The 14,095-nt window shown below is 38.8% G+C and overlaps 2 protein-coding genes across 3 annotated transcripts in view; one reads left to right on the top strand and one right to left on the bottom strand.

Annotated features, from left to right (window-relative positions):
- The window catches only part of PDGFD (platelet derived growth factor D), a 230,294-nt gene that overhangs the window by 96,054 nt on the left and 120,145 nt on the right, over positions 1-14,095 (bottom strand). The window lies entirely within an intron of this gene.
- On the top strand, positions 12,561-13,760 carry DDI1 (DNA damage inducible 1 homolog 1). Its single transcript, XM_061202807.1, has one exon. It carries the CDS (start codon positions 12,561-12,563, stop codon positions 13,758-13,760), a length of 1,200 nt encoding a protein of 399 aa, XP_061058790.1.

Below are 14,095 nucleotides of genomic sequence, written 5' to 3'. Positions count from 1 at the left end.
AGTAGACTGGACAAACAGGATTGCTTATAGAAAATGCTTTCAAAATTATTATTTAGAGTATGATAGTGTAATAACATATACTTTCTGTAGCACTAAGAATGGATTTTACCCCTCCAATTCCCTAGGTCAGTTTCCAAAATACTTGGTTCCAACCACACCATGAGGAAAGAAAAATATGACCTTAAGATTTTAAAAAAGTGAAACAATATTTTATCTTGGTTTCTGTTTTTACAGTGTTAAGCCACAATTTAGTGTATATATCTGAACCTTAACAAATATTAATTAAATTTAGGTCTGTATACACACACTAAACTTACAGGCCATTTTTGCTGTTGTTAAAGTTTCCTGTATACTATTCGATACTATTTGGGTAATAACTATATAAAAATGTAAAAACTGTTTTTATTTCTTTAAAGGTTTATTTGTTTGTACTTCCAGTTAGTCAAAAATGAAAACTATGGAACAACTATCGCCCGAAGGAACAAAACATACACAAACCTTTGATTTAGCAACCATAGCAAACTGCAGCAGCTCACTTAGTAAAGTGGCTATAGCCATTCTGGGGGGCTCCCCAGGGTGAAATGTTCCACTGTGTATAGCCCTGTATATAATTAAAAATCTGCCGTGACTATGACCTTGAATATCTGCTGGAATAAAGTATAATTAAATAACCAGAATCTTGAGTAAATAGCAGCTGCAAGATAAGCAACAAAATGTCTTCTGAGCAGTGTTTTATTTACATCTTTCTGAACTACAAACTTCTTTGCTCCAATGCATTTCAAACAGCATCCTGTCTTTTCAGGAAGATCTTGATCTCAAAATATTCAATCATCCTTTTGCAGTTAAGGCAAAGTTTCTTCCATCTCACTCAACTCACCTAAGACAGACTTATATAATCATTCTAGAAATGCTCCTACCTACTGGGCAATATTTAAGAAGTGTTGATTTTGAGTACAAGGGGAAAAATATGCCACTAACTTGTATCAATAGTTCTGTTTTTTTCATAAAAAAGCACACTATTGATCCATTCTTGGTAAATTTCACAATTTCTCCTAATGTCTTATCTTAACATCATGTAAAGACAATCCACTGTTAAGAAATGTCACATATCTTTTCCTTGAAACACATTATGTAGTCATAGACTAAAGATTACATAAACATGATCAGGAGATTTGCTAAACACATGCTCAGCATTTCTCTTTCAACAACGAACTAGTATTATAGCCACCATGGACACTCAAATGGAATTTTATAGTTTGGCAAAATGCTTATTACAATTTACACATTTACTGCAGAAATTCTCTTAGAAATGATTTCCCTATTACATCTAAAAGCCATATTCAGAGAGAAATTATCACAACTTGTGTCTCTAACATTGGCCATATTTTAATATAAAAACATTGCTAATCTAAGGAAAAAAGGTGTACAAACTTGGGACACTCTGACTAATGTTAATATGATCCCAAACGTATCTTCAACATCTTTGCTTTTGACAACTTCTTATAAACTTGAACATATGTGTGATAGTGTAATATTAACTAAGGCTATGAGGAATAAAAATCACTTGAGTGAAGAGGTACTTCCTTTTGTGACTCTTGTGAACAAAAAGGTCTCACAAAGTACATAATTTGGCACTTAGTGTCAAGAAGGAGTTTTCATCTTGGGCTATAAATTTAGATGATAAAATAGCTAAATCAAAACATCTCCAAAAAAAAAAAATCTCCAAGTATATGCTTAAGAATACATTTGAACATGATGATATGATACAAAGAAAAATGAAACAAGACGTTTATTCATTACCTATAACGCTGCTATTCTAACCATATTTCAAATGTAAAACAAATTGGTCAGAGAATATGAATTTTCTTCAAAGAACCACAATAAGTCTCATGAATTGCATACAAATAACTGATACTTAAGTCTGTGTCTCTCTAATGTTTGCTAATATTGTCAAAACAATGAGAGATACACATAAGGCCTCTGTAAAAAATGTGCATACAAATTACCAATTTGCACACATAAGTGTCAAATCTGTATAACCTCTACTGAAGAACTGATCTCAAGAAGTTGTGGGCAGAATATGGAACACATCCTTAATCAAGTATCATAACGTGATTGATGCTTAAAAACAAGCCCACAAACCAACGCCAGGTGGACTTCTCAGGAGTCAACGGGATATCAACACTGAGGCTCTTGTTTAAAACATAAAGAAATTTATGCACAGAACTAAAAGTGTCAAAGTGGGGGAATTGAATCTCAGTACATCCAAAGTCCATGCCCTTAAGACTTATGTCAAACTGTCTACATTTTATTATATATTGTAATTACCGAATACATAAAACTGTGAGCTTAATTGACAGAGCACTTTCGAATCGGAATCAGCCAATTTAGAGCAACAATTGAGAACACTGTTACAGAATAGATAGAATTAGTGAAAGCTACACACCCACATTGAACCCGGAACCAGGCATCAAGATTTTGACCAGATGATGTGAGGTATAAACCCGTCATGTTTATCTTTTTGTAAAATGTAAATGAATTGTTTGAGAATCTGGAAGAAATGACTGAAGAAAACCCACACACAACACAATAGATAAATATGTAACCACCACCACCACCCCTGCCCGCCCAAATTCATTTATGGTTGTTTCTCCTCAGACGTTAACACTGAGACAAGGATGTGGGTGCAGACAGTCTTTGTTTGGGAGGGCATTCCAGGATGCACAAGGGAGAAGTGGATAAACTGAGACAGGGCAGGGAGAAAACCTAGTGAACACAGCATTGCCGTGGGCCACTGTAGTTCAACACCTCTGAGGCACCGTGTGGAGCGGACTTCAGAATTGCCCCACAGAAAGATGGAGAAGCTGGGGCATTTATCCACCAAATCCCATCTTTTGCCTCTTGAGAGTTGTTTCTGGAGACATTAGAGCCCCAGCACTTCCAAGCTGAGGAGGTCTGAGCAAGCTCCCCAGAGACATAGAAACTAAGACACAAGGGCTCTGGAAATGGGAAGCTGTCAGCATTTACAGGAACACAAGCCTGGGCTCAGGGAGATGGAGCTGGGGCAGCAACAGTATCTGCTTCAAAAGTACAAGTATAACAAAATCACAGCTTTGTTTATTCAGCAGTACTGTCTTTCTAAAGCACTGATAAACTTTTCCAGCCACGGGGCAGCAAAGGTAAAGACGTTCTGAATCTGCCTTCCTTATCTCCCTCTTTTCTTTTGGGCACACCTTCATCATCTGACTGTCAGTTCCCACATGGACTCTCTACAGAGTCCCTCAAACGCCCTTTGCATTTTTGCCCCCGAAGCCACTACAAGAGGTGGGAAAGCTAGGGCAGGCAGAGTTGTGTTCCAGCTGCACCTGACTCAGTGGCTGTGGCTGTGACACTGTCTTCTCAGCCCATGAAGTGCCATTACATGCATGGTCTTTTCATTATGTTCTTTCTGCTCAATAATAATTCTGTAAGCGCCTTACAAGCAGAACCTTGTTGTCTACTTCCTTTGGTTAAAAACAACACTGAAGAACAGCTCACAGACTGCTATGGTTAAAAACGACACTGAATAAGTTGTTGAGATAATACACTCTGAATGGATTTATTTTCAACTTTTGAAGGATACTTCTTGGGGTTTTGAAACAAAGTAGTGACAGACTCTTGCTACTGCCCTGAGAAGCCTGGAGTGCAAGGTTGAAGAGAGTAGGGACAGCTCTAAAAGCACAAAAGCACCCAGTCCTAGTCAATGAGGGGTTAAAAATTAATCTGCATATCACCTTCAGGATATGTAAATTCTATTCTCTCTTCTTAACTTTTCTGGGTTGTTAATTATTGCCTCTACTCATTGAGGGAAAAAAACTTCAGTAGAGTGCTTTTCTATTTACAGGACAAATTCAAATTATCTATCCATTAAGCCCACAGCAAAATCTTATGGAAAACAGATCATTGTCATTATCCCTAGTTTATATAAGAGGATAATGAGCCTCAGAGAAATACATGTTTTGTCCAAGGGCATTCAGATAATGTGACAAATCCAGTGAACATAAACCCTCCTTTTTTTTTACTTCAGAGCCACAACAGGCTTTGTCTTACTCATCTGTGTATCCAACCCAGTTCTAGTGTGTGTATATGTGTGTGTGTGTATGTGTGACTGTTTTTCCACTACTGCAGATATAGAATACTGTTGTTGTATACAAGGATAGAATAATGTAACTTGATTAAATGTTTGATACTAGTTTTCTAAGATGCTTGTATTTTGTTGATTTTTTTGGTCACAGAGTCACAATGAGTTGATATTTTCAAAGGAAAGAACTTGCAGCCTCCTTTGTAAGAAGTGATTCACCTAGAGCCTATTTTATTATAAGATAAATTCTTTTTCTCTTATTGAGGTACCTTTTATCTAGGATGATCCTAGCTATTTTATTTTATTTATTTATTTATTTATTTAGCAGAATACAGGATAGGTGAGTTGTTTTTTTTTTAAACTTGGGTTTATTTATTTATTTATTTATTTATTTATTTATTTATGGCTGTGTTGGGTCCTCGTTTCTGTGTGAGGGCTTTCTCCAGTTGCGGCAAGTGGGGGCCACTCTTCATCGCAGTGCGCGGGCCTCTCACTATCGCGGCCTCTCTTGTTGTGGAGAACAGGCTCCAGACGCGCAGGCTCAGTAATCGTGGCTCACGGGCCTAGTTGCTCCGTGGCATGTGGGATCTTCCCAGACCAGGGCTCGAACCCGTGTCCCTTGCATTGGCAGGCAGATTGTCAACCACTGCGCCACCAGGGAAGCCCCGATCCTAGCTATTTTAGATGAAGAATTCAATACCAGAAAGGAATGATCTACCTAGGACTACAAAAGAGAAGGTAGAGACCTGAGGCTAACTGCTAGATAAATTTGCTACATATCCATCCCAACAAACACAAAATATACCTCCTACCTTAAATTGTCCCTGCTTTTTAATTTAGGCTGGCTTACTGCAAGTTCAGGAGTTGATGATCCTGTTTGGTTTAAATTTTTCTCTAAAGACATAGTCTGAGAGCACAATCTTAGTAGCAGAAACCATGACTTCAGTGGGGCTCCACTTTTTGATGTCAATCTAATGCCAGTATATTTTATGTTGTAGAAGCAGTAATTTATGAGTTATCCTTAACATTTGGTCTAGTGTCTCTTAGTCACAGGCATGAAGGGCTCACCACAATTCTACATTCTAGATGAAACACACTGAAGTAAGAACGTGAAATCAAACCATGTCTTTGTTTAAGATTAATAGTAATTTAGGTTGTTTTGTAGAAAAATAAGGAAATACAGAAAAATAAGACTCAAAACTCAATAAGTTTTGTTAGGGTGTCCAAAGACATTTCTGTTCCATTTCATTTATAGTTTGTAAAGAAAAAAAAAAAAATCAATGATCCTATCTTCTTTCCCTTCAACATCTGAAATTGGGTCTCTTATTTTGAAAGCCAGGATATGTGGTTTCTCTGATTAGTACGTGTCCTTTGGAGGCCTCCAAAGAGAGACTATTCATGTTCTGTGAATAAGCAGCACTGAAATATTCTACCAATATATGAGTAAACAAAAGCATATCAGCAGTTAAGCACATTTTATGAGCTGAGTGAAACAGAATATTCATAAGTGGAATGGAAATGACAATGGAATAGAGGACAAGCCTGGGAGTTTCATGACTCTCAGAATAGAGAGATAGCCCACGGAGACATTAACACTCCCAAACCATTCTGATAATAAGAAGGAAAATTCTCTGGATCTGATATCATTTAGATGGCCTAAGAAAGAATTCTCCTTGTATCTAGGCTGCTAAATTTAATTTATCTGAGCAAAATAGGTGAGTTGATTTCTCTTTTGTTTGCTGTTTTTTTTTTCAATTGAAGCTTTTGTTTATCAGGCTTTCTCATTTTCATGGTTAGAATACAATTAAATTCTACAGACAGATGGGTTTTAGCCATGCTAATTACCATGGTGATCAATTAACTCAGCTGCTGTTTAGAATAGAGAAAGCTACATAAACAACCTGGAAATTTTGTCTTGTATAAGACAGTTGTAGAAACATCACCTATCATGCATATAATTCATAAAATATCCAAATGACCGTGTTGTTGTGGTACAATGGGCTTCTTTATTTATTTGAGATCTTTTCAATATACCTCTCTTGTATCAGGAAACATACATCCATTCTATCTGACCCAAAGTGTCACAATAAATGAAGTGACCTGTCACATTACTGGCTTTTGTGGGGGCATGGCTGGTGGCTGGAGGCCTCTTCAGACCCTTCCTGTTTGGACTGCATGCTAATTACTCTGTGCCCTGGGGTTAGATGTCTCATGTGTCAGAAGTGAATATATGTGGACAATGCAAAAACTGGTTACTTTCAGAATGTTTTGCCCTGTATTATCCATACATGTGTAGTATTATCAACACCTTTTTAAAAATTAAAGTATAATATTCACTAATCACATACACTCACACTGAAAGCACTTACAAGGACATTTGGAAATTCCTGATGCAGCCGCTACACATTTTCTAATAAAATATCTCCACAGGCTAGACAGTAACAATCTAAGACTGATAGGCAAGGCAATGCCAAAGTCCTGAAGGAATCTTCACTAACTCTAAAGCAGATGAAGGTGAACTGAGAACAAGACCTATGCAGATTTCAATCCAGGCACTGCATAGGCTTTTCCTCCTGATAAAGACTGTCTCTTAGCTTAACCAGCCAGGCTCTGTACAGAAACAAACATGGGCATTCATTCTGTTTGTCTGTGTGGGTGCCTGTGTGAATGCTAGGGTTCAGGGAGAAGGCTAGACTATTATTCCTTCCCTGTACCAACCCTACTATTCTACTGCATCCATTTGATGATAGCATCTACAAGGAAACAAAATGAACAGTAAAATGTATGTGTGTAAGAGGAGAAAGGAGTCAAGTGTGTGGTATGACACATCAAGGAAAGGATTGTTCCTCCAAACCCAGGGGGTAAAATTTAACTATGGCTGTGACCAAATCATACTTCCAGGTTGAACTCAGTAGCACTTTCACCAGTGAGCTTTCTGCATAGTCCTACTCACTCCCTGCACCCCTCACCCAAACAAGTAACCTCTACCTCCTCTGAGCAAGCACAGCATCTTATTTATACATCTATCACGACTCTTACTAATTTCTGTTACATAAAATGATTCAAAGTGCTTGAGTCTTATCTGGCCTAGGAGGTATCTTGTTCTTTGGAGGAAAGTGACTCCTATTCATCTTTCTGTCCTCAAAGCCCCTACTCGTCCACTGATTTGCTCATAGGAAGTGGTCATTAAATATTTACTATGAGAAATTATTAACATGTTTCTGAGCTCATCTCCAAGTGGCAGAAAACTTAACTAGTTAAACAAATCTGTAACTTTCCAAAAACATTTTTTTTTATAACTAATTGGACCAAGCCAAGACACTTCCACTGGTTTCTCACTAGGACTGCTTTGTCCTTCTCACAGGAAGGACAAAGCAGAAAAGTATAGAAACCACAAGTAAATTATTGATAGAATTATTAAAGTGTATTTGAAATTATAAATAGATCCCACTGGTATTTCTAAACTATCGTGACAGTGTTTTTGAGGTGAGCTGATTACAAGTTACTATAAACAAGAAAATGATAAAAAGTGGTTTGAATAATTTTCCTCAGTCACAGCTGAATTCGAAACATAAGGCCCTATTATCATTTCTGCTACTATTTTGTGTTATATGGCTACTCTCACAGCAGGAATAGGAAAATAAATACATTCCTTATCTAAGGTACACTGAAAGTTAAGAAACGTAATTATCAACCCACAAAGTTATAAATTGTTTTTATCCTGTTTTTAATTTGTTACACTAAATTTATTTAACCTATAAATGTTTCCCTCACAAATTATAAGTAATCTTCAAACCTTCAATAAACAAGGTGGGCATCCCATAGATCAGAATATTTTTTATATTCTTAAGACATTGGAAGGGACCATAAAGTACAAAATCATAGCAGCAAACTTTCTTTAAAATGAAAATACACACACATGTATATTTAGACATGGAAAGTATATATATTGAAAACATTAAAAGTTATCAAGAGATTATATTACTTTGAATATGCAGTGTATACCTTAAAATGCATCTCTTTTTATGATAAGTTGTTAAAATGATAATCTATAAAATAAAGTAATAAATAAAGGCACGATAAAAATACTCCCTGATGAAAAGTGACATCATCTTCATTGCATTCTCAAAGTAATTGAAAACATATCCTGAGTGTGCGCTTGCTCTCTCTCTCCACGCATGTGTGTGTGTGTGCACATGTGTGCAGGCATGTGTGGGTCTTCTGTTCATATTCTTTATTTTTCTTACAATAAAGAAAAACCACTAGCTGAGTTCCCAGCAGACTAATTTCTCAGGTCTCATGAGTTTCTTCAATTACATATGTTTATATATTTAAGAGGACTTATCATGGTCTTTAAGCTTCAAAAATGGGCAATACTAAACTTTTTTAATAGGGGAAACCTCCAAACAAAGTAATAAAAAGCTTTAACTTCCATCAGAGCATTTTTAACGTGTCTATTAAATGATTAACTACCTGAAGAAATAAATGTTATTCATTAGTGGCAGTTCTGGCACAATGTATTGTATTGCAAACAGAAAAACAGCGGGAAGTTAGTTGTTTAACCTATGAATACAGTGGGAAACTTAGTAGTTCAGCCTATGAATACAGCTTTAAAAATTCTGTATCTTTCCCTAAATGGCACTGAAAATCTCAAGTGATGATTTAACTGTTTTAATAAGTCTCAATTACACTTTATTTTTAAAGTAACACCAGGCATGTATTTAAAGGAAAGAATCAAAATACAGCAAGCTAATATATTTGCTTAATGTGGTTTAATTATTGTATACACTACATAATGACATTCATGTAGTTATATTATTTTTTCAGATAAAAGACATTTGTTTTGCTCTGTAAAGCAAGAGATGGTACTTTAAACATCAACTCACTGTACTAAGTGGAACCATTAATTATCTGGATTTTTGCTGCACTGAGTTTTTATAAAGAAGCAAATTATAAAAGGTATTATTGTGGATTTACTTCAAAAAATAATTTTGGGGTTATTTACTTGGCCAGTATGAAATAAGTGTCATCTTTTCTATTTTATGGGTATTTAGACTATACAATGAGAATTGATTTTCTGAGTGATAGCCCTGAGACCTTGCAGATGTCTCACTTATCAAAGAAAGATTCAATTATGTTCCTACATTGTACTTACCAAGGAAGAAAAGTAAGAGTATATACTTCACAAAAACTCGTAAAGAAAGAGTTGCAATAACCTTCAGTTACCCAGATTAGTACCCCTAGATAATTCAGACCTCCCATTTCCAAGTGGTCTGTGCAATAAGGATTTAAGGTATAAGAACGTTTTACATTTAGGAGTATCTTTATATATCCCAATGATCCCCCATTTATTACATAATTAAAAGAGGTTTTTAATTAAAATTTTGAGGTAAGAGAATTATACATATGGTATTTGAATCACCAATAATACTGAGTAAAATGAAAAAATCAAAGAACATACAAAATGAAGTACTAAAAAGCCCCAGGAGGCTGTATTTATCTTTTCAGATTCCAGGCTTAAACCTCTGTTGCAAATTGCAACAGAGGTTTAAGATCTGGATGGTTGAGTGGACCACAGAATCCGAAGGCTCCCTGCCAATCCTGACATCCTGTGATCTATGGAATGATGACAGTTAATTGGCCAGACCTTGAGTCTCTTTGCTTTCCACTGTGTGTTCTCAGTAAAGGGTAAAATAGTAAAAGGCACATAAATGCAAAATGCCACCAAAAGTAAAGAATTACAACAAGATAATAAAACATAATGAATAAAACTTAATTATGTTCAGTATGAAGGCAATGGTAACATGAAAAAAGTTGCTAGCTGCTTTTGATGTGAATCCTGAATACCTGCTTTGCCAAAAAAAAACACCTTATTCTACAAAAATAATTTTATTCACTGCTTAAAAAGACAAAAACCCTAGTATTATCTCCCTAACTTATTAAGATTTTAAGAAACATTGTCTGAAGCTGATTGGGGTAGGGGGAAAGGAATGTGGAATGTAAGCCCTACCAACTTCTCATCTGCTCCTTAGCAGAGTAATTTGCATATGAACATGTCTCACCTTATAGTTGTTCCCAAACTCAGAGGAAACCACTACTGATGTCTGATGAGGACACTAAGAACTGCAGAAGAAAATTATTGACTTAATATTGTTGGGCCAAAGGGCCATCCATCTCTATAAATAGTGAAAGATAGTTCTAAATAATTCATAATTTTCTACAAGAATATTATGATGCTAGTTTTTTTTCCCTTAAATTTTAATAAAATCCTCCTTATCATGAAGTGCTGCCTTTCCTGTTAAAGGCTCTAAGTCAGGCAGTCTTCTCCTCAGCCTTGCCCTCCACCACAGCCCACCCCTACATGACTGACTTGTCATCTTTCTAAGTCCAACTCTTTCAGGAAGCCTTCCCTGCCCAACAGTCCTCTCCATATTCTGCATTTGTTCTGCATATATTATTAATTTCTCCCACATTCTGCCAGATTCCATGGTACTTTTTTAAACACCTGATTTGTGTGTGTGTGTGTGTGTGTGTGTGTGTGTGTGTATGTGTCCTCTATTTTAGACTGCACTCCTTTAAGAACACAGCCTGTATTTAACATTATCATGTGCATCCCCAAAGCTTTGCACATGCTTCACACACAGTAGGCATTCAGTCAACATTCCAAACATAAATGAATATGAGTATGAAACATTAGGATAATTAGAGCAATGAGTGAAATATAGTCCTCCATCTGAGACAAACACATGAGAAACAGGGACACCTGCCCGCCCCCCCCTAAATTCTTTAGACTGATGCAACATCTTTCTCTAAGTAATAGTGCAGGTCTTCTGACAAGACTTGAAATAAGGAGAGGGGATGAGGCAGAGGATGTTGACTACCTTTTGGTTCATAAGAAAATACACTTGGGAAGACCAAGCTAGGAAAACATGACCTCTTTACAGGGCAAAACACATTGTGAAATCTAAAGAAAAAGAACTGGCACTCAAGGATTCCTAGCCGATTTCCTTTTGCCCTGAGGCACCACGTTACCCTTGCCTTTGAGCCTCCACTCTGGTATGGGGCAGGGCTGTGCCCTAGGGTCAGGGAGCGAGGCAAATCTGGCCTCCAGTGTGGCATCCACCATGCATTTTACTACAGAATAGATGTCAGATTGGTCTCCTCAAGGTTCCTCTCACTCATCCATTCAAGGTAATAGCCTATTTCTAACCAGTCTCTTATTTTAGAGACCCTCTGTGTTTTCCACACAATTCTGCTCCCCAGATCCAACGGGTAAACATATCCTGTCCATTCTACTCAAGAAACACTTTAATTCTCCACTGCCTCTTACATTTTCGTATTCTAGCAAGAGCTCCCTCTTTGAGCCGTTGAGAAAGCCTCTACCTGGCCCTCCTGCCAAATCGCATGTCTTCCATTTGTTGTGAGAAACCTCTTCCTTAAATCAATTAAATAAAACAAATAAACATCGCAAAGACCTGCTTCAAATCTCTTCCATTTCCTTCCTTTTCTCTTTTTTCTCTCCCTCTGGGGGGGAAGGGTGGGGAGGGGAGGATTCTTGCTTATTGATAATATTTAAACTCCTTGGGCTCATATGTGACTCCTTATAACTTGGCTCCAATGAATTTTTTCCAGCTTCATATCCTGCCATTCGAATTCATGTACAGATTTATCCTATTAAGACATTTAATGTCTCACATTTCTCTGGAAATAACAGGCCTTGTCATGATTTCTTGCTTTACACATACAATTCTTTTTGTCTTGAGTGACTCTCACCACTTTCCACATGGGAAATGCTCATCCTTCAACAACCACCTGTCTCCTCTCTCTAAAGACATCCCTCAGCATGCTGAACACGTCTGCAAAGTACTTACCTCCGGTATTGTGATTTACCATCAATCTATCCCTAGAATGTGAGACCCTCAAGGGAACGCACCAAGTCTGATGTATCTTTTTTTATACCAAGCACATAGCCTGATACTTCCCATGTAGGAAACAAGCACTCACTGTTTGGGGGATAAGTAAAAGTACACAGAACACAATTCTCAAAGAACAAAATGTTAATACGTTGTTTAGGAAACGCTGAAACAATCTTTTTCAGACCATGGGTTAAATAGGCTTTGAAGGGCTAGCCTTGGAACCGAATGGACTCAAGTGACTTTGTTTCTATGGGAACAGGCATTCTAAGTTCCAAGCAGCACACATACAAATGGACTTCAGAACACACGTGTCCCCTCAAGGTTCCACGAGGCCAAGCAGCAGGCACTGAGGCTGGTGGGTGGTCACCCAGACCGGTGAGTAGCTGCACCTCCTTGAGAGGTGAATGAACCTAAACAAGACACCAAGTCGTGAGGAGCAGCTGAGCCATCTACAGAGACCAGCTTCATTCAGCCAGTGAGCAACCCGATGCCCTCTGCCCACCTGGCCTTCCCGGGCCCATGCCATGCTGCTCACTGTCTACTGTGTGCGGAGGGACCTCTCCGAGGCCACCTTCTCCCTCCAGGTCAGCCCTGACTTTGAGCTCCACAACTTCCGTGTCCTCTGTGAGCTTGAGTCCGGCATCCCCGCCGAGGAGATCCAGATTGTCTACACGGAGCGACTCCTTGCCGACGACCACTGTTCGTTGGGCTCCTATGGCCTCAAAGACGGCGACGTGGTCGTTTTACTCCAGAAGGAGAACGTGGGGCCCCGGCCTCCGGGCCAGACATCCAGCCTGCCTCAGAGCGATTTCACCGGGACAGCCGTGCCTGGGACATCCAGCTCCCGGCAGCACCACCAGCACCAGCAGGCACAGTCGGCCCAGCAGTCCCAAGGCCTGGACTCTGGAAAGAAGATGACCTCTGCTCAAGGGCTGGACAGCCCCGCCCTGATCCGAAGCATGCTGCTCTCCAACCCCCACGATCTGTCCCTGCTGAAGGAATGCAATCCTGCTTTGGCCGAAGCCCTGCTCAGCAGAAACCTGGAGACCTTTTCTCAGGTCCTGATGGAGCAGCAAAGGGAAAGGTCCCTGAGAGAGCAAGAGAGACTTAGCCTCTATTCTGCCGACCCGTTTGATTTGGAAGCTCAGGCCAAAATAGAGGAAGAGATCCGGCTGCAGAACATTGAGGAGAACATGAATATAGCGATGGAAGAGGTTCCAGAGAGCTTTGGACAAGTGGCCATGCTCTACATCAACTGCAAAGTGAATGGACATCCTTTGAAGGCTTTTGTTGACTCGGGTGCCCAAATGACCATTATGAGCCAAGCTTGTGCCGAGAGATGTAATATCATACGGCTGGTGGACCGACGATGGGCTGGGATTGCTAAAGGTGTGGGCATGCAGAGAATTATTGGCCGAGTTCACCTAGCTCAGATTCAAATTGAAGGTGATTTCTTACAATGCTCTTTCTCTATACTTGAGGAGCAGCCCATGGACATGCTTCTAGGGCTAGATATGCTCAAGAGACATCAATGTTCCATTGACCTGAAGAAAAATGTGCTGGTGATTGGCACGACTGGCACACAGACTTACTTTCTTCCTGAGGGAGAGTTACCTCCATGTGCTAAGTTGGTAAGTGAAACTGGGCAAGACGAGTCTTCAGACAAGGAAATAGCAGATACTATTAAACATTCAGTCATGGATTCAGGACGAAAAAAACATTGAAACAGGTTATAAATATGCCATCACATGAGGGAGTCTCAGGTCTCAGGAAATTATAAGACATGAGCTCACTGGCAATGTAATCATTAAAAACATCAGTAACCACTAAACCTGGCCTTGGGACTAAGTTCTCAGAGCTGTCACTACGTAAATTGTGATTACTTGATCTTGGCCCCTCCATTTCCCGTATCCAAAAATCACTGAACCTTATCCTAAGAAGGCTCTGGAGGCTCCAACTGATTTCCAGATAATACATGAAAGGAAAACCAGCCTCTTTAGAGACGCTGCCCTATGAAACTATAGGATGGCTTGTCCAAACCTGTTGCTATTTTGCAGAA

Source organism: Eubalaena glacialis, chromosome 10 (assembly GCF_028564815.1).
Source record: "Eubalaena glacialis isolate mEubGla1 chromosome 10, mEubGla1.1.hap2.+ XY, whole genome shotgun sequence".
Classification (NCBI taxonomy): Eukaryota; Metazoa; Chordata; class Mammalia; order Artiodactyla; family Balaenidae; genus Eubalaena; species Eubalaena glacialis.
Note: the sequence above shows the minus strand (reverse complement) of the source record. Positions and strands in the feature narration are given on the sequence as shown.

Bases quoted from the DNA above. Each gene is read 5' to 3' on its own strand.
- DDI1 (XM_061202807.1), top strand. From the start codon at position 12,561: ATGCTGCTCACTGTCTACTGTGTGCGGAGGGACCTCTCCGAGGCCACC.